The sequence below is a fragment of the Anser anser genome (genome assembly GCF_964211835.1).
Source record: "Anser anser genome assembly, chromosome: 20".
Classification (NCBI taxonomy): Eukaryota; Metazoa; Chordata; class Aves; order Anseriformes; family Anatidae; genus Anser; species Anser anser.
Window position 1 is genome coordinate 2,625,415 of NC_139741.1, and position 26,245 is coordinate 2,651,659.

The window sequence follows — 26,245 nt, forward strand, 5'->3', positions numbered from 1 at the left end:
CTTGCTCCAGGCAAATTAAATCAACCTTCTACGGCACCTTCTAGTAATAAAGGCAGTGATGGCATCAGAAGTTATCCAAGCAATGGTTAGACTGTTTTTCTAACAGAGTAGAACAGAATTGCCCAGTCAGTGACCTGCTCTCCCTGCCGTTACTGGACTGCAACCAACTCGCATCCCACACACAACAGGGAGAGGAGAAGTGCAAGGTGACAGCGAGAGGACCTGACCCCAGCAAGGTCCGTGGTTTCCTCCTATCCCAAAGCAGCTGGCTCAGCTGCACGCTGGGGCTGAAGCACCAGAATAAGAGTGCCAGCGGCAAAACAGCTCAAAGGAAACAGAAAGCTCAGACCCGCTGCTGGCTGAGCCCTCTGCAAGCCAGCCACAGCATCCCCAAAAAGCTGCACTCAGACCAAGTCACCTCCTAACCCTGTGCTCCCTTGTTCAAAGACACGTACAGCAATAGCTCGATACCCACTTTTACACGGGTTGTGATAAAGAAAAGGGCAGGTATTTATCAAAAGCAAAGTCTGAACCAAATTCAATTCAGATACTTCAAAATGCAGGAACACTATATTTATTGGGTCAATATTTCATTTCAGCAATACAATTACAGAATATCACAATGCTGGTTACAAACATACTATGGTTTGATGGTTACAAATAATGTCGGGCACTGCAGTCTGTGAGAATTAGGATACGAAACGTTAGTCTTGACACAAGTAGGGTGGTCTTCCAAATCTAGTAATGATCAAAGTATTTTCATATAAACAACTGTGGCACTACAGGTAAAGATTCTGGTTTAGAGGTGTTTTTGTATAAGTAGTTCGATTTATACAGTTATACAGTTCAAGCAACATCTTTTTTAGAATGCTATTAAATTAAAATCCCCTGTAGTTCAATAAAGTATAAAAATAGTACTGAACCTGGTAATATTCGATAAAATGTAGAGTTCATTCACATCATTAAGTAGTAAAGAAATTGTAAAGTTCTAGTTACCATGGCAACATTGCTTCCCATAAAGGAATATACATAAAAGAAAAAAGTTACACATATGGTACCTGCGACAATTATTTAGTGATCCAACACTGAACTTGTGCACCACAAACCAAGTTTCTAAATATCTCTATATATTTATATAGTATATATCTTTTTCATCTTAAAATTTACTTTTGAAAAAAAAATGTGCACTTCAACAAACTCACTAAGGCCACTCATGCTATAGATACCTAGGATTGCAATGAAATATTGTTAAACAAGACCCTAGAGCACGCACCTTTATATCACCAAAGGGAAACCTGTTTCACTGCCTAAAACATTCCTGAGATTTAGGGACAAAAGCATTACCAGTGCTGTCAATTTTCTGTACGCAGTTTAGTTTATCTCTAGGTAAAGGAAATTTCTTCCCTGCTTCTCACAGAAATCCTCAAAAGGCCAAGAAACGAAACGTGCAACAGGCCGTACGTGTCAAACATGAAAACACCCACAACAGTCAGATTTGCAATTAACATTCGGCCAGTAATCTTCTTATTATAGAAACCATAAGGAAAAAAGGGAATACAATGAGCTTCAGATAAAATAAAGTCTCAGCACAGGCAGCAGAGGGAAGGAGTTTTGTTTAGAGACTGCCAACAGCAACGCCTCTCCCACACTACTTGCTGCTAGCCTACGAAGTTGCATCTGATCCATGTAAATTAAGTAAAGTTTTTGTCAATAGCTTCAATCATGTTTTAGGCACGATGCATTTTCCTTCTTGTACTCTACCAATACATCCGACTCTAAAAAGGAAATCGAGTTAAATGTGCATTTTCTGTACCATGAGAAGCAGCGCAACGGCACCTTTAGCAAGTTTCAGACTGCAGCACATTTAGAGAAAAACTTCATTTTTAAAGGTAAAAAAAGAAAAGAACACTGTTGTCCTAATAAGTTAGATTTCAACAACAAAAAGACCTTCAAAATTCTTTAACAAAAACCCTGTGTGAAAAAAAAAAATTAAACAACAGGTACACAAGTAAAGTGTGCACATGAAGACTAGGATGCAGAGGCAGACACTGGCTGGTCAGAGTTAATCCCGTGCTACAGAAGTGACCAAACAACCGTTTGGGGCCAAATAGTTGCTAGGTGTTGTACTTCAAGTAACTGAGGGATATGCTTATTTTCAAACATCTTTCTGCAAATTTCCCCTTCCCCTTTTGTCAGTTCTTTAAGTCTTTGCACGCTTTTCCCTTTCCACAGAGAAGTCACCCAGAATAGCCCAAGTCCCAGCGCGGGAATCCTAACATCTCATTCTTCCCTCTACAAATTGCAGTGTTTGGTTCAAACAAGACATACAAATAACTGATTCAAAAGCTTTATACTGAAAATAAATGAAGGACTTAAACAATAGTTAATTTTCCATAAGGTGACACCTGTCCTCACCACTTGTTTCCAGTTACTCAAGTGATTCAATTACTTACCATCAAGACAATTCTGAAGATGCAGTTCATTGGAGGTGCAAGACCTGCTTCTCCCCCTTAGCACCAGCACCAAATAGCGCACTCTCAGCTAGGGGTACGTGCATTGTACACATATAAAATGCCAATGATTAATCAACCATCTATTGTTTCATGGCTGGCTAACTGAACCTCAGCAGGCACAAGATCTCCCACCATGCAAGGCTAACCACGTAGCCCCCTTCTCCAATACTTACAATCAGATGTGTATTGAAAACTTGTGTTAGGGCTAAACATAGGACAGGAATTCCTTATTTCTACCTCTAATGGGAGGGAGGTGCAGGGTCTGTGTTGGCAAGTTCTGTACTAACAAGCCGCACGGTACGGAGAACGCAGTGGATAATGCTCTGCTCCTTTAGCTCTACCTAGCACAGAAGAAGTCATGACATAATGGTGAAGCAATACCAAGAAACCCACTCCAATCACACCGGAGCTGCCCTCGCCCTGATGGAAGGATGTCATTTACCTTCCTCTGAAGTCACCCAATTTACTCCTATTTTCTCAGGGATATCAAACAGCAAGCTGTAACAGCAGAGACAGTGACAGAGTGACAACGAACAGCACGTTTTAAATATCGTCTCCACATGCCAGTACAGACAGCTAAGTTCTTCTGAGAACAACACCAGAGTTACAGAACCCAAAACTAGAAAGGTCAGTTTGGTTATTGCATGGAGAGTGCATCTGCAGCAAGGACAGCATTAGGTGAAGGCTCCAAGCTATGGCATGCAGAGCAGGCGACAAAGCGTTTTGTAGGCAGCTGCAAAGTTGTTGTGCAAAGCTCCAGCGCTTTGACAACTTCAGTAATCAGCCCCAGCTACCTTTCTCCAAAATGTACGTGCCTTGGCACAACTGGAGTTGCTGAAGTGCTACCATGAGAAGTTCAACCCAACAGTCAAGTCAGGATTTAATTTAATCACATGAAAAGCACGCTAGTAGTCCTACAAGGATCACTGCAAGTGCTCTTCTCCAAGTCATGTTTCTTGGCCAAAGTCCACCATCAAAGAGAACCCTGGGTGATTTATAGGACATCAATTCCTTCCAGACAAGCCAATGCACCGAGGTATACAGCATGCTGGTGAAGTAGCTTGAGGAAAGAGAAACGTACATCCACTCAGAAGATCTGAGAAAACAGAATAAAGCTACTCACTGAAGGAATTGAACAAACACATTTGGTTCTCAGACAGCAGCGTAACGCCTCCCTAACCTGTCCCATGCCGGGAGCCCTCCTGTTTGCCACAACTTGAAGGCAACCCACGAAACTAACACACAAATCCGAGAGCTGAAATAACAGCAATGGTTCACGGAGACTACTTGCACTGGGATCAGTCAAACAATACCCCCCACCCCAAACACAAAACCTTGAGACCTTTGAGTTTTGCCAGTCAAAAGCTGAAAGCGGAGACCTGACTGGGAACCCCAGGCAAGGGGCTCCGGGCGCTGTAAATGTAAATCCACGTACCTGGTTTGAGGCCGTTAAACCTTTCTGCTGTACAGAAGCTACACAGCTTGTTTAGGACAATTTTAAGCACGCCTCCCCTGCCCGAGTTCTGATACTAGTATTACAAGTTTCATTTAAGTAGTTTTAACAGGATTAAGGAAAAGAATTCATAACAACTAATTCACCAGTGCCCTAACGTATGAACATTCGGGGATGAAAATATTTTGCCTGGTAGACAGCCAAATTTGCTTGTAGTACCTAAAGCACTCGTAAACAAGAAAAATTACTATGAAGAAATTAGATTTAAAATCCATGCATAATTTTAAGTTGGCTTTTCATTGAACAGCCTTTGAGGATACACTGCAATGTAAGTCTTAATACCAGCTTTTTTTTAAAAATGCAAATACTACTTGTTACGTCAGTAAAAGTATTCCAAGTGTGCAATCATTAAAGCTGCACTAATTATATAACTGCATTTTCAAGTTGGTGTTATTCAGCCTTTCCCCCAAAATTATACTCGAAGGCACCAGTATATGAACTATTGGCCTGTACAATTTCAGTTCTTAGAAGAGCCGTTGAGCTCAAAGTAGTGTCTGACATTTGTTTCTCCTCTGCACTCTTTTTTTGAAGACCATCAAGCAGCTTTCCCTGTCCCAAGCTTTATAAACAAATTAAAAAACAAACCCCAAACAAAACATCCAGTCCAAGTCCTGTAGGAACGTTGCTTGCAGAGCCTCAGCTTGGACTGAACTTTCATGGCCAAGTTACAAACCCCTGAAAATAGGGGGGGAAGGGAACCCAAACTGACAGAATCCTAACTATAGGAGCACTGTTTGTGCCACTATAATAAGAACTGAGGTAACAGCAGTGAGTTGTTTCTAGTTTGCTATGTTACACAGACTTTCAAATGAGTATTACCTCAACAATTAAAAAAACCAAAACAAAACAAAACCCACACACTCAAAGAAAAACAAAAAACACAGCAAAGCAGCCCCCCTGCCCCAACAGAAGAAAAATTAAGACAGGCTAGTGAGATAGGCATTATTAAAGGATCTTTACAGCTGACTTCTGCTTTTTAAATTAACGTAAAGGAATCAGTTTCTGGTTGTACTATCATTTAATGTAGAAATGAAGCATCACAAAAAAGACCTGTTGTGCTTTTTGGCATTTTCCACTGACCCCTGCAAACTGTACAATAAGCTGTGTTCTCCAGAAACATAAAATTGAACTGGATTGTAATACAAAACTATTAACTGGTATAAACAAGTTACTGCCTCAATTATTAGAGTAAGCCCATTCAAAAATAAAAATAAAAAATGGCTGCAGCAAATAGTTAAGCATTTCTAGTTTTTGTGTGTGGCATTGACATTAATATCTGTATACGCTTACTAAGTAAAGACATGCCATCGCAACTGCTAAAGAACGTTCACTTCCTAGTTTTGTATCTATTACATGAATATAATTTTGCACTGATCATACATCTAAATGAAATAATTCTACTGTAAAAGTGAATGCAGGGGCAGAAATATTAAATTAAAGCCACTGGTCCAAAAACTGTTTCTAGCAGGCTGGTCCACTTTTGATTTTCCTGGTCCTGTTATGAAAGTTAGCACTCTTGGTTGGTACCAAAGAAAACTAAGATTGCTGGTCTACTGGATCTTCTATCGCTTACAGATGAACACTGGTCCAGTTCAGGATATTAAAAACAACATACGGCGGTTATTTGCTCATCAACTTATCGTGGTTCACAAAGAGTACGTTGCTCTCTCCCAAGTGGTTCTTTGCCACTTCTCTTCATAAGGTGGCAGCCAAGGCATTCTCCCTTTTCTTAACGTTTGCGATTAACTTTGCTACAATGCATACAGTAGAAAGACCTCTCTTGTATAATTTCTTATAGCATAGCATTTATTCTTTCTGTATATCAGAAGAAAGCTCTTGATGAAACCTTCCATTCATAACAAGAATGCAACTCTTTTGAACTCAAACAGTTTTATTTAATGTTCTCTTGCAGACTTTCTGTAAAGTAGGTTCTTTCGAAAGAAGAGAGAAAGTAGGGGTTTTCTGGAATACCCAGTTAAAAATGTGAGCCGAACTAAACATGCCATACACATGCTGATAAGAATTTAACACACATTCATCCGTATGGGCACTCTTCAGTAGACTGGACCAGTGTTTCAATGCAAATTCCAGCCCCCAGAGAACTACATGGTTTAGATTTCACAGTATGACTTTTCCCCTGTAATCTGGGGAAAAAACCTTAACTGGTTAATTGACCAAGTTCTTAGCTACTCTGTCCATCAATGTTCTGAGACATCAGAAAAGACTGGACCACTTCTTCAGTGGATTGAGGGCTGGTGCTTACGTCCTCCAGAGCATCTGTAACAGAGAACTGCCGATCTCGCAACCGGTTCCAATTGGCCAAAATATTGTGGTACTCGAAAACTTTCTCATAATTGCCAATGGAATTGTACAGTTTAATGAGACCTCTGTAATCGTATTCAAGTCCACTGTATCCTTCACCAAAAAGCTTCTTTCCTGAAGAAACCCAGAAGATAACAAAATTAAAAGGTAATCCACCCATACATTGCACCTTACTTCTCATGTCATTTTTACCAGCAACATGAACCTTTTTGTTACAACATGCAAGCTTCCTGGATAATGCTTGACACTGACATCAAACTTTTCCTTTAAACAGAACTGTAACTTGTCCTCAAGGACTCTACCACCACATCGTTAATGAAGTCATAGCTTTACATGCATAGAATCCAGCAGCCTCATACAGAAGGCAATCATGTTGTGTCACAATTTCAGTCCAAATTCAATTTAAAAAAATGTTTTTCAGTCTTTTACCTTAAAATCTTTTTTTTTTTTTTTTTGGTAACCTACTCTACATGTTAACAACATGAAATAAGATTGCCTTTTTCAAAATTGAGCTAGAGCAAGGCCCAAAGATACACTTATTTGTAAGTTCATAGCAAGTGATAACGGGGAAAAAAATTAATGAATATACAAGGAAGGCTGACAGGCACAACAGCTTTCCATTTCTTCCAGAATTTAACCACATTCTACATTTAAGTTGTAGCTACAACTCCAAAATGTAGTCTGAAGACTGACACCAAAGCTTGTAATTAGTCATGTTTCTAGATGTTTTCAAGAGTGAGTTCTGATGCAAACCTGGGAGTGATAAAATTCTGGAATTCAGTCCCCAGCAGAACATTTAAGAAGAAGTACTAGACTTTGTGTTTTAAAGGTTTTAGTAATAAGCTTTTCTGTGGTATTAAAAGTGCTATGTAGACAAACATTGTAAGAATCACCTACCAATTGCTATGGATCTCAAATAAAGCTTTTCAGCATTTTCATATTGATTCATATCATAGTTATAGAGAGAAGCTAGATGTCCTACTGACAGGGCAACTTCATAATCTTCTTGACCCAGAAGTTGCTCCTTAATCTGAATTGCCTTGATGTGCATTTCCTCTGCTTCCTGTGAGGAACAAATTCATATAGGTCAGACTACTCACCATACTGTAATAAATAAATAAATAAATAAAAATAAAAAGGGGAGACAAAGAAACATAACTATTTAGTGGCTAAATAGACGGCACTATTTCATAAAAGGCATAAAAGAACTAGGTAAACCAAAATACTGTTTTAGATGATCGAATAGTATCACTTCTGTCTTCAAAATTGACATCACGCTGTCTCTGAAGACATCTTAATTATTGTTGCACAAAACAAAGTGAGATATTAAAGTGCAAGTTCTCCAGCCATAAAAATATCAACTGAGGTTATGAATTATGGATATAGAATAAAATTATTTACAGTGACAGAGTTATAGGGGTCTTGTAGATCTTAAGACATTTACATTAGTATAATCTTACCTTAAACTTTCTCATGGACTGATACAGTCTTCCAAGGTTGCCATAGTGTTTTGCTGTCTGTACATTAAACTCCCCAAAAGCTTTTTTAGCTAACTGAAGCGAGGACAGATGTAAGTCATGAGCTTCTTGAAGTAACCTCTGCTCAGTTTCCTTGTTATGACAGTCTATTGCAATCTCCTCCAGGATAAGTGCTGAGTATAGCAGGGGGAAAAAGAAAACAAGCAAAGTTACTGTGTTCTGAACACATATATGCTAACTGTAGGTAACAGAAATTCATCTACCCAAGAGACCTCGGGAGACATCTAAATCAGGCTTTTAAGAAGTTTACAAACTTCTTTCAAATGGTATGACCAGAGTTACCAACCTGTTTTTTTAAATAATCTATACTTTTACTATTTTTATTCAATGAGTCTTCCACTAAGTTTTAAAGAAGTTATTTGTATTTTACAAGCATGTTGACAAAGAGCACCGAGGACTGCTGAGAGTCTTCTAGAGTGACCTCCATTTGGGAAAAAGCTCAAGTTACAATGCCTCTGTTGGGGAACAGGATAAACATATCTGAATGACTGATCTCCACTGACATAGTATTAAACTGTTCCAAGTAACGCAATTAAGTGTGCTACCTTTAACTCTCTTTGAAGATGCCAAGAGAAGATGGTCTTCTGGGAGAATGTGAGTTATAATGCCAATAGCACGTTCAGCATGGAATCTGAAAAAGTTTAAATAGAGGCAGCCAGATTTTTATTTAAATTAGCAGCTAACTGGTAAAGTATCAGAAACATTAATAAAATGAACAGATACATTTAAGTTCTGATCAGAAAATCCATATCATTTAAAAACATTTTTCCCCCACTTACAGTGCTAGATTTACTGCCATTACCTCAAATCTATGTACTCACAGTGCATTGTCAAATTTTCCAGAGCTGTACTGGTGAACATAAGAAGAGTAAGCCAAGTCTTCATGAGCTGTAGCTACATGTATGTTTTTACCTCCAAATACTGACTGCCGAATATCAAGAGCTGTCTGAAAGAGTTAGAACACCACCATTTCATCAGTCAATACAGGAGAGGAAAAAAAAAACACAAAAGAACAACTACTTCAACTACTTATGAATTTATGTCACTGTAAAAAAAGGAAAAAAATGTTGGATGGTTCTGAAATTCTATAGGCCTATACGTACACACTTGATGCAGTAAATATATAAAATCCATTCAGGATTCAGGGCAAAACAAAAGCAAAAACTGATGGTTGTTTTCACTGTTTTTTGAAAAAGTTTGCCAGTAATTAAATCAACTTTTGTCTCTTTCCCTGAATTAATTGCACATGAGTTTCAGTAAAAAAACTTTGAGAGCTTTTCACTAATACTTTGCTGCATACCTGATAGATCGCAACAGATTGGCATATATTATCTACGTTGAGCAAATAAAATCCATAGTCTAGTAGCGTATCAGAATATTTGGGGTGCTTGGCTCCAAAATGCTCCCTGTAGAAACACACTTATTTTACAAACTGAGGCAAGTTAAGCATCAATTTTAAAAAGTATTTTTCCAAATGCTACTCACCGAGCAAGGTATACTGCATGTTTTATCAGCTGTTCAGCCTTCTTAAATTCACGTTTTACAACACAAGCCTAAACACACAGAAATGAAGCACATGAAGAGGTGTACCCTCAGAATCCATCTCCTCCAGATATTGGCCTAATCGCTCACTATTACTTCTAATTTCAAAAGATTGTCATTGTTACTAAAGTAACTTTCAACTTATTTAAGAAAAATTTACAGATAACATTAATAAACATTTTATTCTGGCATAAATGACTAAATAGAGTGCTAGTACTGCACCTAGTCTACTAAGATGGAAACAGACCACCTTTGCACGGAATGCTCTCAGGTTAACTCATGAGGTTCCTTTGAACAGCTGTAAGTCAGTTTCAGGGAGAAGGAAAAAAAATCCACAGGGCTGAGACTGAGATAGACCAATTAGACAAATAACAAACCATAATGCTCACAATACAGACCAGGTTACCTGAGTATTCTGGAGGTACTACCCATCCTCACCCATTCTCGGTAGTAACTCACAAAAGGAATGTAGAAGATTTTGAATTCACCTTTGAAGCTTGTCGCAAAACATCCACTACTACTTTTACAGGCAGGCCAACTGTGATCTCCTTCATAGCTTCTATACACCATTTATAAGCCTGTTGAACAAAGTTACCAACATATTTAATCTGGAATTTCATTACTTGGCTCTAAAAAAATACATTGATCATTTACATTACAAAATTTAAAAAATGCTGTTTAGTTGCTTATGTTTGATAAAGCTTTTTCAGCTAAATCTGAGAAGGCCTACTTAAAGATTCCTCTTAAGCTTAGTAATTGAACTTGTAAGTATTTTACACTAGTCTAAGTTCTGTATAATTACAATGAATGCAATGTATTCTAGAGAGAAAAAAGTATTCAATAGCCTTTAAGTAATCCTTACAATTCCTATTGTAAACAACAGCTTCCTAGTCAGTGTATTTAGAAGCTAAAAGAAAATTGCAGTTTATGCAGCAGTTACACTGAAGTTGCAGTTTTTCTAAACTAGCTGCAAAGAAGTGCTACCTGTGCCTTCCGATTCATTTTTACCTATTAAAATAAGCTTTTTGTAATGTCATTTCCTGGTAACCAAAATATACTCAGAAATTACATGTGATAGATTATTAACGTTGGTTAAAGTACAATGAAGAGCTTGTAGACTAAATAAGAACACACAGAAATCAGCTGGTAAATGAAGTATTCCTCTGGCACTGCCACACAAGAACCAAAAACGATCAGGAGAAATACAATAGGAATAGCGAGCCAGTCATGGGAAGTCCTAGCAGATTTCATAATCAGTTTCCTGAAGTAAAACAAAAACAAACTAATCCCACTCACCTCATCATAGTGGCTCTTGGCAAAAAGCAGTGCACACAGCTCCCCATAGAGTGCTGCTTTGTTTGCTTGCTGACCGTGTTTTGCAAGCTTGTCCATGTAAGACTGAGCTAGTTTGAACGTTTCTTCTCCCAAGTGATATTTACAGTTACCATTTCGAACATGCAGCAACCTTAGGAAGATGTAGAGAGATCATCTAAACACTGTCTGAATAAACCATTTCATTATACAGCAGTATCACTGATCTATAATTTGGCATTATACTTACAATACAACTGGGCTATCACTGTTTGAATTCAGTAATACAAAAGAACTGTTTACAGAATATTGCTTCAGTACTCCATGCTTTGCATCTTGCACAGCAAGAATTTTTACCGTTGGAAACGTCAAATGATTTTTTCCACGTTGATGAATCATCGTATATCCAGTGCTCAAACCACTTTGGTTGTGGCTTTATATTTTATTTTTTGTAAAATTCATTCTGTACTGCAAAGAGGGGCTAAATTCAGGAAACACGAGCTAATGCATTGTGCAATATTTTATACCTTTTATGATACATTAAGCTAGATCTTCCAATAAACTGTTACAGAGGAAGGCAAGATCAATTATGTTTTAGACCAAATGTTTCTCTTCTTTAAACTTGTTTCCTGTAAGCGTTTACTCTAAGTAGAAATTTCTAAGTTACTGTAGCTATGCCTCCTGCAACAGCAAGGTAATACATTTAAATTTGCCCTATAAATTCAGCCTACCCATAATACTTTCTGATTGAAATGTATCATGCAATCAAACATCAACAAGAAAGGAAATAAAGCTGACATTTTCACAAGCAGGGACTGGCAGACAAGCACAGAGCAGATGTATATTAGCCATGCAGAGAGATGATCAAAGGAAAAGACCTTCAGAAACCCCCTGAAACATGCTAAGTAAACAAACATCAGCTTTCCAAGGAGAAACACTGTGACAAAAACCCAGAGAAAAAAAAAAGACAATTATTTTTCCTTAAATAAGTTCTAAGAGCTAAACATGACGCAGAAATGCATTGTGTTCTTGGTCACAGGCAGCAGAAAACTATCTAGACGCAATAAAGGCAGGAATTTTAAATAAACTGGAGAGAAAAACCAAAGCAATTGTAGTTTTCAGAAAGAGAGGAAACTATGCCAACTACTGAGCTGCTCAGGAGCTGCCATCTAACATCAAAAACACGAAGCCCACATCTCATGTAATGACGTATGTGAGTGGCGATAGTACTGCAGTTTACATATGCACATGGGAAAGACAATATCCAGTACCTTGGTGCTTCAGCGGCAGCGTCTAAAAACAACCAACCAGAAACCAAGCTAATCCTAACCCAATCCCTCAGATAAACTGAAAGGGTTGTGGGGGTTTTTGCTTTTCTGTTTTTTTAAATATGATCTAGTTTTGAGTAACAAAAATTCCATTATTAATCCAAAGGAATTTTAGAAGATAAAGACAAGACATAAACGCTTTATAACCTTTAAGCTAAAAATTTCAAATCTTCTTTAATGTCTGCAATGCTGGCCTTTAGAGTAAAATCATTCTCTAATAGCATAATAAACAGCAACCACAGGGTTACACAACATGTTGGTAAGGCTAAAAACACCAAAAAAGAATTAGCAAAATGTGAAACAATGATGTGGGAGAACCACGTATTTGTATTACATATTTGTGCCTTATTATGATAAAAAAATGAAAGAAATCAAGCCAATAGGAGCACTACACCTGCAAGGAAGTAGTATAAAAGTTTGTATAAGAGATCCCAAATCACATTCTTGAGTTTTCTCATATAATTTACTAGTGCTAGTACAGCAAAGAAACACCAAATCATGTCTAGATAACAAAGGCTTACATTTTTAAATTGCATTCTATTAATAATACAGTGCATTAATTAAACCCCTGGAGACTGGACTTCTTAGGTTCCAGAATAAAAAAAGCCACTTCTTAGAGCATTGTATTTTCAAGTGCTGGACTTAAACAAGTTATTCAAGTGGTTCAAACAAGTTATTCTACATTGGGGATTAGATGGTAACAACAAAAAGTTTATCTTACTACCTCGTGACTTTGAAGCTGAGTACAATTACTGGTCTCTCCCACAAAAGGGTTTTTAGCATTTATGTACTTAGCACTTCTGAAATTGTTTCAAATTCTTTTTATTTGATACATTTCCAACTTAACTGTGCTGTCATCTAATTCTTCGGGAGATGCCAGCACATACAGCAGTATCTCTCCATTCACACTGTTGCCCAGAGTGACTTAATGTTACATGCAGGCCATCAGCTTCCATTACAAGAACAATGGCTGTCTCTGCCCAAACAGAATTAACAGCTCCAGTTCAGAAGAAATCGTTCTAATGATGGATGTTTTTTCTAGCACAAAATGAAAATATTTTATCCACAACTGTGTGGGCTGTATATCGTTCTCCAACACTGAAAAAAAAATACATAAAATAAGCAGCTACTGGCAAACCTATTTACTTCTCATTTACCCAACTACAAACGAGGTGCGGTTTTGTGTTGGAGCAGTTTTCCAAAATGATATTTTTGTCTATATTCAGATAAACAGGATACCTTGTTGTTCATTACAGCAGCTAAAAAAAATATAAATCTCAAATTTAACTATGCTTACTAGCACATCGGTATTCAAGCCCATAGCTGTAACACACAGAAGAGGTCAGTCACAGCATCACCAGTGAAAACAACCTGGCTACTTGCTGCAGATTGTATCAGCATCACACATCTAGGTACGTGAATGTAAGAGCAGGGGATCTTAACTGAACAGACCCCACTACAGGTCTTGTGAAACCAGCCAGGTGCAAAAACTAAATGCCTCCTAAAAACAAATTATTTTCCAAATGCTTAAGTTGTGGCTGAAGGCATCTACACGAACTAGACACCTGAAACCTAACTACATAATTAAATAGCTCACGAACACACTGAATCTATTATCAGGAAAGGTATGTTTTCTTTTTATTTCTGCTCAACTGTATTTTTATCATTCATATTTGGTGAATTATTCTTGTACTAAATGTAATTTCAGCAAACACCAATGCAAAACTCCTTCTCATGCAAAAAAGGTGAGCTCACCTTACACAGCATTCTACTGCACGAAACCAATGAAGTATTTCATCATGAAGGGTGCACAGCTGAAGGCAGGAAAGAAATACCTTCTCAGCATCACTATACCAGCCTGCATCTGATAGGAATCCCCCTGGAGAAAAAAAAATCTTAGTATTAAGCATCATGCCTGCAAATTTTAAATCTCAAACATTCAAAAAGCAGAGAGCAGCCTGAAATTCTCAGACATTTAAATCCAATATATTTAAGACACCAAGTAGCTTTCTAAAACTTATATTCCAAACATACACACATTATTTTAAAAAGTTACAGATACTAAAAAGAAAAAAATAGCATTAGCTTAACTGAAGCTTGAATGAAAAGAGTATCATACTTAACAGCCTATCATCAGTTACCTAAAACAAAACCAATCTGGATTGCTTTTTCTTTTACAGCAGAATCCGATTCTGCTATGTAGGAGCACCGTCTACTGAAAGAATAGGCCAGTACAGAAGCAACTTTTACTCCGTGGTCCATCAAAGCCTGAAAACAGTGATGAAGCAGATGTCTGAAACAAAAGAAAACATAATTTAGTTATACATAAAGTTTTTAAAACACTGCAGTCAGTTGTCTCTTGAGTGCCATGAATTCAAATGAGTAGTGATTCAAAGAAATAACTCCGATCTTCTCTCAAACCAAAACCAGATGAATACAGAATAATTGTCAATCTCAAGGCTAATGGGTTACAGTTGTTGGATTAGCCAACAAATAGAACGAGTGTACACAAAGTTCTTTACAAGGACACCCTCCAGTGTAAGCGATATACAGACTATCCACACATTGTTAGAACTGGAAAACATTTTCAGCTAAATCTCAGAGGGGGGGAAGCCTCAAAGTCCGCCCTTGCCCCACATCTCCCACAGAAATTGCAGATAAATGAGCAGTGACGAACCCATTAACATCACACACGCAACAAGGCAAGGGAGATATGTCTGAAGACACAAAGCTTATTTTGGTTACAAATAATTTGATCTAAAAAAGTCAAGTTCTGATCGTAATAATACAGAGTGGTAATATTTAAAGACAGGAAAACTCTGTAAACTGGGGCGATCCTATCAGTTTGATAGCCCTTCCCCTAGGATTAACTGCAACCTAAAGAAACAGATATTTTGACTGGCCTGTATGTCTCGCTCATCTGATTAAGAACAGTCACAACAACGGAGATAACACACGTATAATTTACACACACAGCACACACTGCATGTGGTAATAGAAGTGAACACCCGCAGGTCTAAAAACTTTTAGGGCATGGTATTGGTGAGTAGTGAAACCAATCACAAGACTTACGGCTAGCACAAACTGCACAGTAGAAAAAGAAAGCAATCTGAGTACCAAGCACCACAGACGACTCGGTGTATTTGCATGGAAGTTACAACTGTTTTATTTATTTTATGACAGAGAAAGAGACACTGTACCTTAGAAGCCCTTCTGCAAATCTGAAGGGGTATTCCTATGGTTATCACATGGGCTATTAAACCCAAGAAAATTAGAGACCTTTTCCAGATTTAAAACCCAGATCAAAGGCTAAGAGCTGAAATGAGAACTAACAAAATATTAAGATACTTACCTTTTATCTAAAGCTCGTAGCACCTTCGCAAAAACTTCTAGTTCACAAAATTCACTACCCAGCTGGCATAATCGGCCCTGTTGGTAAAGCTGAAAGAAAGACACAAATATATTTAAAAATTTAAGACCGTGCACTCTCCTGGGAAATTTAACACAAGGATGACTTATGATGAAACCTAGACTTCAAAGTATTGAAACAGAGCAGAGTAAATATTAAAAAGTAACAGTTCCACGATCTCCACACAGGAGCACAACTTTAGCGTTAAAAGCTGAGCAAACACAAGCTATGAGAGCTCCGTATGTGGTTTCAAGTTGGTTTTGTCCACTTTTTTCTTCCTTTCTCCAAACGTCCACTATATTCACTTGCATCATCAAAACACCGCAACACCTCAGCTGGAAAACAAAGCCAAAAAACTCCCCACGTTATCAAGAATTACAACGAATAGCTTCTTTGATACCAGATGCTTTGAAAACATTTTAAAAATTACACAGAATCTAGCAACCAGCATTATTTTAGAATATTTGTAAGTGGAAATCCAAAGCCAAAGCATAAAGCATATATTCAAATAATCTATTGTGATCCTAGAAAACTTGAGCAGGCCCCTAGAACAGAGGATACAGAAATAAAATTATATATAGAAACAATAACAACAACAACAAAAACACAAGTTCTGCAACGGATGACTCACCAATACCCAGAGCAAAACACAGGCATGAGCCCTGACCCCATTAATACCTGAGCTTACACGAGTAATTCATCTTTGAGTAAATGGGAATATTCATGCGAATCTGTTTGTGAATTTATTAAAAGCAACAGCTAATTTTATTTACAGACTGATTTTCACCTGCAGATAAGCAAATATATCAGTTGGCTTGCTCACAAAAAAACAAGCCATGGAGACAGTTCTTTATGCAACGCATAGTTAAGCTGCAGAACTTTCTGCCACATTATGCTGTAAATACTAAGAATTTACGTAGGTATGAAAGTGTCTGTACAAATATACAGCAGAAAAATCCATCGCAGGCTATTAAATCCTGATATCAAAGACCCTGAACCACAAATAACTGAAAGCTGGGTACATAATCAAAGAAAGCACTACTATAGACTTGCCATACTCATATACCCATCCCCTGCTCCTGTCAGAAGCACAGCACCGGATTACACAGGACTGCTCCAGTACAACCATTTGTTATTTGTTTTAGGTGTTCTAGGACATGCCCCAGTCCTTAATATTAATTATTTTTTTTGCAAGGCAGTAGCTCCATGGGGAAAAGGAGAAACCAGCATCTCATGCCTCACAAGTACTCCTCTCTAGATGCTGCATCTTTCAACAGAGGCCATTTGAGGTCCATTTCTGTCCTGTTCCGTGTGTGCACTACGGGAGGCAGGCCCAGGACACTACAGTTTACGATCTGACACCAAACAGATTATACAGTAACGTTTCACGCCATCAGGAGCATGCAGGTAAAGCACTGCTACGTTGCACTCTTAACAGTTACTCAGCAAACCCCACTTTTCAATCTACACACGAAGGCATTCGAACACACACTGCCCAAGGCTGAGACACGCGTGTCGGCAGCAAGACTCCGTGTGCCGTGTGAGTGAGCAGCACCCTCACTCTGTACGCAAAAGCTGAGGGAACATGCTAGAGATGTTCAAGTACAAGCACAAATTTAATGAAAACTTTAACATTCCCCTTTGAGTTTTAATAATTTCTTAAAAAACCTTTATAAGCGTCTTATATCTGCTTGCCTTTTTAACCACAAAGACAGGAAGCAGATGAATTCGTGTTCAAACAAAGCATGCGAGAACATCTCCCCCAGCCAGAAACTTAGTTTTAGTTAACTGTCCTTATAAAAGCACATGACATTGATTTTACAGCACAGTAAGTTTGTTATTTTACCAACAGAACCTACAAAAAAACCTTCAAAAATACTTTGACCTAATAATGTCAATTGCCAGAAATGAATGTTTTCCTTTTAGTCATCCATTTCACTGGAAAAAAAGGAAGTCCTTTAAAAAACAGAACAAGTCTGCGTGCAAAGCTACTCCTCAGATAAAACAGTGCCATGTCCCTGTACTTCAAACAAATCAGTTTCTTCTGAAGCTATATTCTCTCTGGTAGCAAAAGACCATCCAGACCTGTGTATTAGAAAACTACTGTTATGGTAAGCAGTCTCATTTTCTCCACACAACCCTCTAAAGGTAACTATTATACATAATACCTAAAACATTTTTCACTATCAAAACAGATTGTATCTTGTCTAGTATTCCAGTACTGAAGGTAGACATCTTATCAACAATTAATGAGATCATTTGTAGAAGAAACTAAGACTTAACACCAAGTTATTTTACCAAGACTCGGTCAGAAGGACTAGCGTATGTTCAATATTTAGGTTTTCAACCAAGTACATCGTCATTTCCCCTTATCACTTTGCAGTGCTAACTAAAAATCCCAGTGATTACTCTGACACTGCTTTACCAAATGTTAACTCCAATATGACCTTTTAAAATTAATATATTTATGAAGTTCTATAAACATTTGTCGTAATGTGCCCACTGTTACATGGGATTCTTAAATTCCCAAAGAAAAAAGGCCCTGGTTGTGGGGGGAGCCCCGAACCACATCCTCATTTTTGATACATCTATTATTTCAGGCCCAAAGGTCCAAGCCTGTGATCTGCACGTTGCTATTCCCAACTCTGAGATGAGCACTGAGTGCTCAAGGCACCATTCTAGGATCTGAAAAACAACCAACATTTTTTCCTGGTATAACCAGAATTACAGTATCCTTGGAATATTTACCACACTATTCACCCCTTGCCTCAACACGTTGGCAAGCATTTGAGGAACCAACTCAGCTTGAAGTCTCTTTAAACTGTTATAGCTGTTAAAGCAATATTTTCAAACAAAATTTGACATGGAAATAGTGAGTATACAGCAAACTGTGAAGCAATTCCAGTAGATTCAGTAACACTCGTTTGCTCATTGAGAAGCAGTTGCAAGTACTAAAGAAATGATTCTCTTGTTAAAGCTCCAGAGAGACAGAATTCCTGACCACAAGCCTTGCTACATAACATGAAAAAACAAAACAAAATAGTGATTCAAGAAAAACATGCCCTGACAAGAACGGCAGAGGTTTGGACTTCTGAAAAACTATTCATTTCTTAAGAAGGAAGACATTTTTTTTAGACACAAACTTAACCTATTTGGAGCTTAACAGAGATTTCTTTTTTTTTTTAAACCTACAGAAAATTGAGTAAGAGCCTACAGTATGACTTCCAACTTGAACAGCTCAAAGTGACACGTCAATTCTGGCACTGAAGACATGAACCGAAGTTTAAGTTTAATGTGTTGCCTTGTTATTACAGATGTGCAGAGTCAAACTCTTCTGCACAGCTATGAGAAAACCACCATGATCTTCCTTCAGGAGCTAAGTCTTACATTTAACCCATAGCACATTCTCCAAAGCATTCAAAAGCTACATACAGCAGCGTCCCCAACTAAACATATTGGTAACATTAACTTGTAACTTATCTGTTATCACACCATCGTGCCCATATAATTCTGTTAAAGTTCTTGTCAGAGTGCTCTCTCAATAGATTAAGCTGAGCTCTAACTGCTTCCTAGCAAACCCCTAAAAATAAAGACAAAGATGTTAAACTACCGGTAAAAGCAAAGCCATAACATAACAGAGAAAGTGATACAATATTAGTATCACCAGCATTCTTGGCTGTTTCACGGGGTACAAGAGAAAACAATTGATCTAAAACTAAAAATACAATTAACTTTTTAAAATTAACCACATTTTAATAGCAGATGTAGATTAATTCTAACCAGTTGTAAAAGGACCCTCCAGAAGAACTGTAGTGCATGCAATTTGAAAAATATGCTCCTATTGCTCCAGTTTGGAAGAGGTCTGAAAAATAAATACGGACATTTTGGTAAGAATTAAAGATGCAAAGAATTGCAAGGAGCTCCCCAGCAAGTTTAGCAATGTTCAATAACGTACTGTAGAATACCATGCTAAATGTAGGAAGGATTGCATACCTAAACAACAAGATCAGTATTTAGGAAACAAGTTTGGCTGTAATCCCCCTCTCTCTCTTTCTCCCCTACTTAACACTGAAGGAAGAAAGATTTTTAGGAATCATTAGTGCACTGAATCAATCTGTTGACAAATGACTCAAAGGCCAAGGGGACAGGTGGCAGACAGGCTTAGAAAATAATCAGTTAGAAATGTAGGTACATGGACTCTTAAATCATTTTCAAAACCTTCTTCAAAGCATCTGGACAAGTCTAGTTCAATGTGATATTGTTCAGGGCATAAAAAGGCAAACTTCATGTATTTGAAAACATATTTCTAATTAGAATCTGATCTTTATGAACCTCAAGCAAAATAAACAACTAACAAAAGACCATTACTGAATAAGCCTAAATTAACAGATAATTTTTGAGCTTATAGCCTTACACACAGAGCGCACTTCACTTCTTCCAACTCGCTCTTCTTCCTGTATCACATCAGCAATTTTTTTTTATTTCACATCTACACAGAACTCATACACTTTGTGTAAAGTACAAACCTTAGAGTCACACATTCATGTGACTCTCCTCCACAGCAGGGAAACCCTATTTTTTCTATCCAGTTTGCTTTGATTTAAAGTTAAATCAGTACGAATGAAACGAAGTAGAAACAGCAATTATTGCTTCAGCAGCAGCTGAACACCTTTGTTCATGTGACCTCATTACCAGAATTATGCTGAGTTCTAGTGTACAAGATTTAACAAGGATACTGAAAAAAAACACGGAAGCCAGAATCCACATTAGGATCAGAAAACATGCCACACGGAGGTTCAAAAAGAAAAAAAATAAAGAGCAAACTAAATAATAAGAATTAGAAAAAGGGTAAGCAAAGGCACGGAGTTTCAAACCAACAACGACGTAAGGTAGGATGGTTCAGTTCAAGTCAAATTTAGACTACAGACAAGGGACATATTAAATAAAAGAGCAATAATCATTGGAAAAAAAGCTCATGACATGGTGCTTCTCCTTCAGTGGGAGGTCTTAATTTAAAGAAAGGGTGATAGACATGATTTAATCCAAACAGTATTCAGGGAAGTCCTATTGCATGCACCAGCCTGGAAGTCTAAGCAGGTGATCAGAACGCCTGTATGCATGCACACATATGGAAACCACGTTTGGTTCCCACATACATATTTATTTCTGACCCCTAGAAGCACAGCAGCATTAATTTAATTAAGCCTGGTGAAGTCACACTGGTCAGTCACAGCCAGGAGCCCTACAAAATATGACCCACTTGCTCTGGATTTCTGGCCTGCCTCGTAAGATACATTGCTTGCTTATGACCTTGTTTGTACTCCTCTGGTCACAAAGATGTTCAAACTAAAGAAGTACAGCTACACTTCATTTCATTGGTAGCTTGTCCTTTCCTCCCTCATCACATACCCAGGAATATGAGGGACAAACCAGATTTACTCTGACCTTATGGAAAAGATGCTTATAATCACTCTTCATCAGTAAAAGCAGTCTCTACTGCAATGCAGAGAACGGACGCTCTATTGTGTGTTGCAAAGTGTCAGCAAATTCCTGTTTATTCATTTTGTTTCATTCAAAGAATAACTAGATGCGATGCAAGAGCTTTTATTAGCCGTACTTGCTCTTGTTCGGATTACCGGAATACATGGAAGAGACAATGCTCTGGCTACACATTATCCAGAAGTTGGAGCTATCGGGATGTAAATTCAAAATCGGTATTTTGACCCACATCAAGGTGGGAGCACTCCGGAAGTTTTATTGACCACTGAAAATACACAAAAAGCATGATTATAGCCTTCTGGATTTTGCCTAAAAATTTTAATACAAAACAAGTTAGCACAGTGCAATTTCTAAAGGTTACGGGTCCACACTGACTGAGACAATTTGTCATCTCCAATTGTTCCTGTGGTTAATGATATCATCAGAAAACAACCAAAGAACATTGGACCCAAATGATTTTCAAGAAAAATCAATGTGGAAAAAAAAATAACAGCACAATCCGGAACAGACATTTCAAAAGGAAATTAGACGCTGGATGAAACTCCTGTTATCCTGTGTAAATCCAAGATTAGCTTGCTAGCATGTAACTGCAACAAGTACCTACGAAAGAGAACGCTAAGACTAGTGAGGCAGTATGCCTTCAAATATACCAGGAGAATCAACAAAAAAAAAGATAATTACACGTAACAGAATATAAAGCTGAGGCATGGCGGAAAAAAACTAACTTCTGCATACGACAGTAAGTGAACAGTCTTTGGACTACATAGTTCAATGTCTTATTTCTGTCAAAAACTCGGTTATTTGGAAGAACTCGCTCCCTCAAAAGACCATCCTTTCCCTGACAAGCCACAAAAGAAAATCTTTTTTTTTTTTGAGGACTTTCTGTTTATTCCAGTTGTCACTTTTTATTAAAAAGTTTGACATTTACAAATGCTGCCCAGCTGCCAGGCATGATTCTCACATTTTAACTAAGATTCAGCATATTTCTTCCTTTGGTTTCTGAAAGTTGGACCTCACCTCCAGTTTAAAAAAAAAAAACGAACGGACTACTTTTACTAGGAAACAACACAACCAGGATATACATAAGCCTGGCAAAGATCCTAAGGAAACAAAATACTCTATGTTTGCACATTTTTTTCCAGATGCAGGTGTTACTTGTGACAATACTGGTTATTAAACTCTTCAAAATACAGATGTGATAAGACATTTATATTTTTCTTAGCACAAACGCAGACTTGAAAATTTCCAGGATATCCTGTAACCAATGTAAGCAAGCTAGCAAACTGTGCAATCAAGACTGGCAAATGCTAATTTCAAGTGTCCATACTGATGAACATGTTAAAAATAGTTCTATATGGCCACAGCCAATTAACATCTACAGTGCGTATCAAAATAAAGTCTGACTGGTGCTGCTACCTTTTCGCTTTACAAAGCGGGTGGCAGTTTCTCCGATATCACAAGTTGCAAATAACACCTAGATAACAAAGCATTTTTTGCAAGTTAGATGTGAGACTGAAAAAAACTTCCTATCAATAATCACAGAAAAATTCTCCATCTTTTTCACGGTCTGAATGCAGCTATTTTCACAAGTTCTACATTACCCACCAATTTTCCTCAGCTGTATTTAAAAAAAATACAATTCTGTACTATACTAACAACAAATTGACGCCCTTTCAACAGGGCAGCCACCAACACGTAGTCAGAACAAAGACTGAGAAGGCTTCTAGTTTGTCTTCTTTTAAAGACTACTGGTGATTTTGGAAATTCTGCTTTAAAGAACTCATTGTCAGGATGCACTGAGCATACCTCCCCCACCTATAATGGTGTTTAATATCGATATCAACTTGGAAAGCCTGGTAATGATGCTCTGAAACAAAAAAGCAAAACAAGCACCATTCGAAACAGGGAAGGGGATTGTTCAAAGGTGGGATGGGAGTGCTCATTCCAACCTGGTTCACTGATGTCCTTTGTATTGCTGCAGCCATCAAGAACCAGTACTCAGTGTTGCATAGGTGCATAGAAAAATGCAAGCACTGTTCCAAAAGATTTATCTGGGCTGTGCTTTGAGATGCTCACTGAAGGCAGACATCTCTGCACATGGAGCACCATTTAGTCAGGGCTGCAGACTTGCTTTCAGCATCCCAGCCAAGATTTAGTCACATTTATGCATAAGCTAATTTAAATGCGACTATTAAAGAGGATAGATTATCCAACATAGAAAAGGTACAAAATACAAGAAGTGAAGACATGGAAGACCACCTTGCCATTGGCAGCACTGGCAAGATACTCGCTACACTGTGTAACCTGCTTTCAGTTATTCTGTATTTGGACATCTCATAGATACATACTTTTATGAGAAATAGAGGTGCACCTTATACAATTCAGATCAAACTGTTGTAAAACTCATAAATAAAAGGAAAAAAAGAAAAGCAAATTACCGCCAAAGTCATATGAATGTGTGGTTAGTACAACAGAACCAGTATTTTTGAGGACAGGTACTTAGCATGTTTGTTACCATCTCCTGAGCAAGATGATGTACCACTGGTATATGATCAGAACAGATTAAAGTCTCTTTAGAAGTCAAATGTAGTGCTGGTTTATTTTTCATTATGAAATAACTTCAAATGAATATGAACTGATGCAACCACTGAAGAGTGCTAATAAAAGTACAGGAAGTCGCTGATCTATTTAGCTCACCTGTGAATGAGTTTTTAAACAATCTGGGAATAACATATACTTAGATATTTCCATCATTTGAAGGAGTTCTTTTTCTGTGCTTTTAAAGCCCTAGAGAACCATCCCTTTTTCTGTATGAATGTCAAGACAGTGTCAAGGAAGCTCACTTGTCAATGGCCATACCTATGAACAGCTAAAAATAAACCTCAAAATGTTTTTCCACATTATTAGTTCCGTACTTTTAGTGTTTATCTAATACTTGGTGTACCTCAACCCCATCATCATCTTCTGTGAGCATGTTCATATGAAGATTTCCCATGCTTCTCAACACCTACAGAAGGCAAGTAATGCCTAATATACAGAAAACGTGTATTTCAACTCCATAGAAACAGTTTCTCTGTCTAGTGAAGTTTAGACATCTTTCTAAATACCGTTACTCCATACGTATGGGATGGGCCACTACTCCTGGTTCATAAGGACTCATCTGAAAAACTACTTCATTTAGCACATCCTAGGTTTTTAGAAATTTACTGGCAGAGGAAAGAAAGGTTATCCGCCTCCATAGCTCTTACACACTGTTTCTCTCCTGACAAATGCTCTTTTCCAGCAGCTCCTGTAGATGGATGAAGCACCTATTTAGTGGACAATAGAAATTAATGGACCATCTTAGCACACCTTTTCCTCTAACTCTGGATATTTTAGAGGAGGCAACTGAATGAGAAATAGCCACCGCGTGAAAGAAAGGTTTAAAGCTAACAAGCTCTACCATTTAAAGAGTCTCAGTTCTGGTTCCCACCAGATCATTAAAGGTACGAGAGCATGGCAAACTCAGCGCCTTCTACCAGATATCACCTTCTCCAAGAGAGGAAAAATAAAGGGAGAGGGGGGGCGAAAGTGGACCGAAAACACCCCCCAACCCAAACCGCTCGGTCCCAACCTGCCCCTACCCCTTCTCCACGTCCCCCACCCCGGGGGCCTCACCCCGCAGCCCCCCAGGGCAGGGCCGGGCCGGGCCCTTCCCGAGCCCTCCACAGGAGCCCCCGCGACCTCCACAGGCCCGGCCCTGCCCGAGCCTCCCCCGGAGCCTCCCCCCGGAGCCTCCCCCCTCACAGGCCCTCAACTCCGTCCCCCCCCCCCCCACGTCCTTCGGGCCCTGCCCGGCGGCCGAGCAGCACCGCGGGGGCGAGGCCCCGCGCCCCTTCCCCTCAGAGCCGCCCTGCGTGGGGCAGGCCGGCTGCGGCTCCCCCGTCCCCTTCCTCCTCCCCCCGGCCCCCCACCCCTGAGGCCGCTTCTCCTTCCACCTCCTTCATCTCCCCCCAGGCCCAGCCGGGCCCAGACCTCTCCCGGCGCTCCCCCCCCCCCCCCCCCCCGCACCTTGTAGTACACGTCGAACTGGATGTTCTCGGGCAGCGAGCGGATGTCCCGGCGCCGGGCCCGCCCGTAGCTGTCCACCACGGCCGAGATGGCCGTGTTGTACAGCGTCTCGGGCACCCACTCCAGCTCCACCGCCGCCATCTTGCGTGTGCGGAGCCGCCTTCCCCCCAGCCCAGCCCGGCCCCGCTCCGCCTCACGCCCCGCCGCTCCCGCAGCCCTGCGCGGCCGCCCGGCCCCGGGAGGGAGGGAAAGGAGGAAGGAAGGAGGGAAAGAGGGAGGGAAGGGGAGGACGGAGGCTGCTGGGGTGCGCAGGGCGAAAAGGATGGCGGAGGGGGGAGAGGGAAGGGTGGGGGGGGGGGGGGGGGGGGGGTTGAGGAGAGAGGGGTTGATCCGCCTGCGCTGGGGAGGCGCGAGGGAACGAATGTGGGGCGGAGAGTGGAGGAGGATTGGAAAAAAAAAAGAAGAAGAAGAAGAAAAAGCCCAGGGGAAGTTAAGGGCTGAAGGGTTACGGGGTTTATGGCGGGGGTGAGGGGAAACGCGGGGGTGAGGCGCTGGGGGGAGCGTGAGGTGAGGGGGCAGCGCCATGACCCGCGGCCCGGCTGCCGGGGAATGCTCGGGGTCCCTGGCCTCGGGGTCTGGGAGCGTTATTGGTACAGGGGCGTTATTTGTGAGGGAGGGTTATTTATGTGAGGAAGTTATTCGTGAGGGAGAGTTACTCGTGAGGGGGCAGCGGGCCCGGCACCCCCCGTACCTGGCCTCAGGGGAGGCCCCGGGCGCCCCCCTCACGCTCCGAGCTCCGCGGCCTGCCCTCCCGTGAGCGGAGGTATTTCATGGAATCACAGATTATTCCGAGTTGGAAGGGACCCGTATTTGTATTTACAGCTTAACCCGCGGTGATGTGCTGCTGGTGCTGGGCCTTCTGGGGCTTTCAGGTGTGTGGGCAGCTCAAGGTGAGCATTATTTGGAAGCCATGGGTTTTTTAATATACCCCAAGTGCACCTGCTTGCCCGGTGTTCCTTGTGGGCTACCATGTGGTAAAAACACCCTTTTCCCTGTTTAAATGAACCCCATGGCCCCACTATAGTTTGTCAATATCTCCTTATCTTTATCATGCTGTTTGAAGCATATTTTTCTTCTTAATTTGCTTTCCATGTGGGGCTTGCACACGCCACTAGGAACATATTGGATAGTTCTTGGCCACAGATGCTCTATTTTCAGGA

The 26,245-nt window shown here is 39.7% G+C and overlaps 1 protein-coding gene across 1 annotated transcript; it reads right to left on the reverse strand.

Annotated features, from left to right (window-relative positions):
- Positions 1-5,025: 5,025 nt before the first annotated feature.
- Positions 5,026-25,432, reverse strand: APPBP2 (amyloid beta precursor protein binding protein 2). The gene is made up of 13 exons (XM_083806836.1): positions 25,026-25,432; positions 15,420-15,508; positions 14,209-14,360; positions 13,823-13,946; positions 10,725-10,893; positions 9,917-10,006; positions 9,372-9,439; positions 9,187-9,292; positions 8,708-8,832; positions 8,432-8,517; positions 7,809-7,999; positions 7,246-7,411; positions 5,026-6,462 (listed from the first exon to the last, which is right to left on the reverse strand). Exons 1-13 carry the CDS (start codon positions 25,164-25,166, stop codon positions 6,209-6,211), a joined length of 1,761 nt encoding a protein of 586 aa, XP_083662962.1. The 5' UTR covers positions 25,167-25,432; the 3' UTR covers positions 5,026-6,208.
- Between the last annotated feature and the right edge of the window lie 813 nt (positions 25,433-26,245).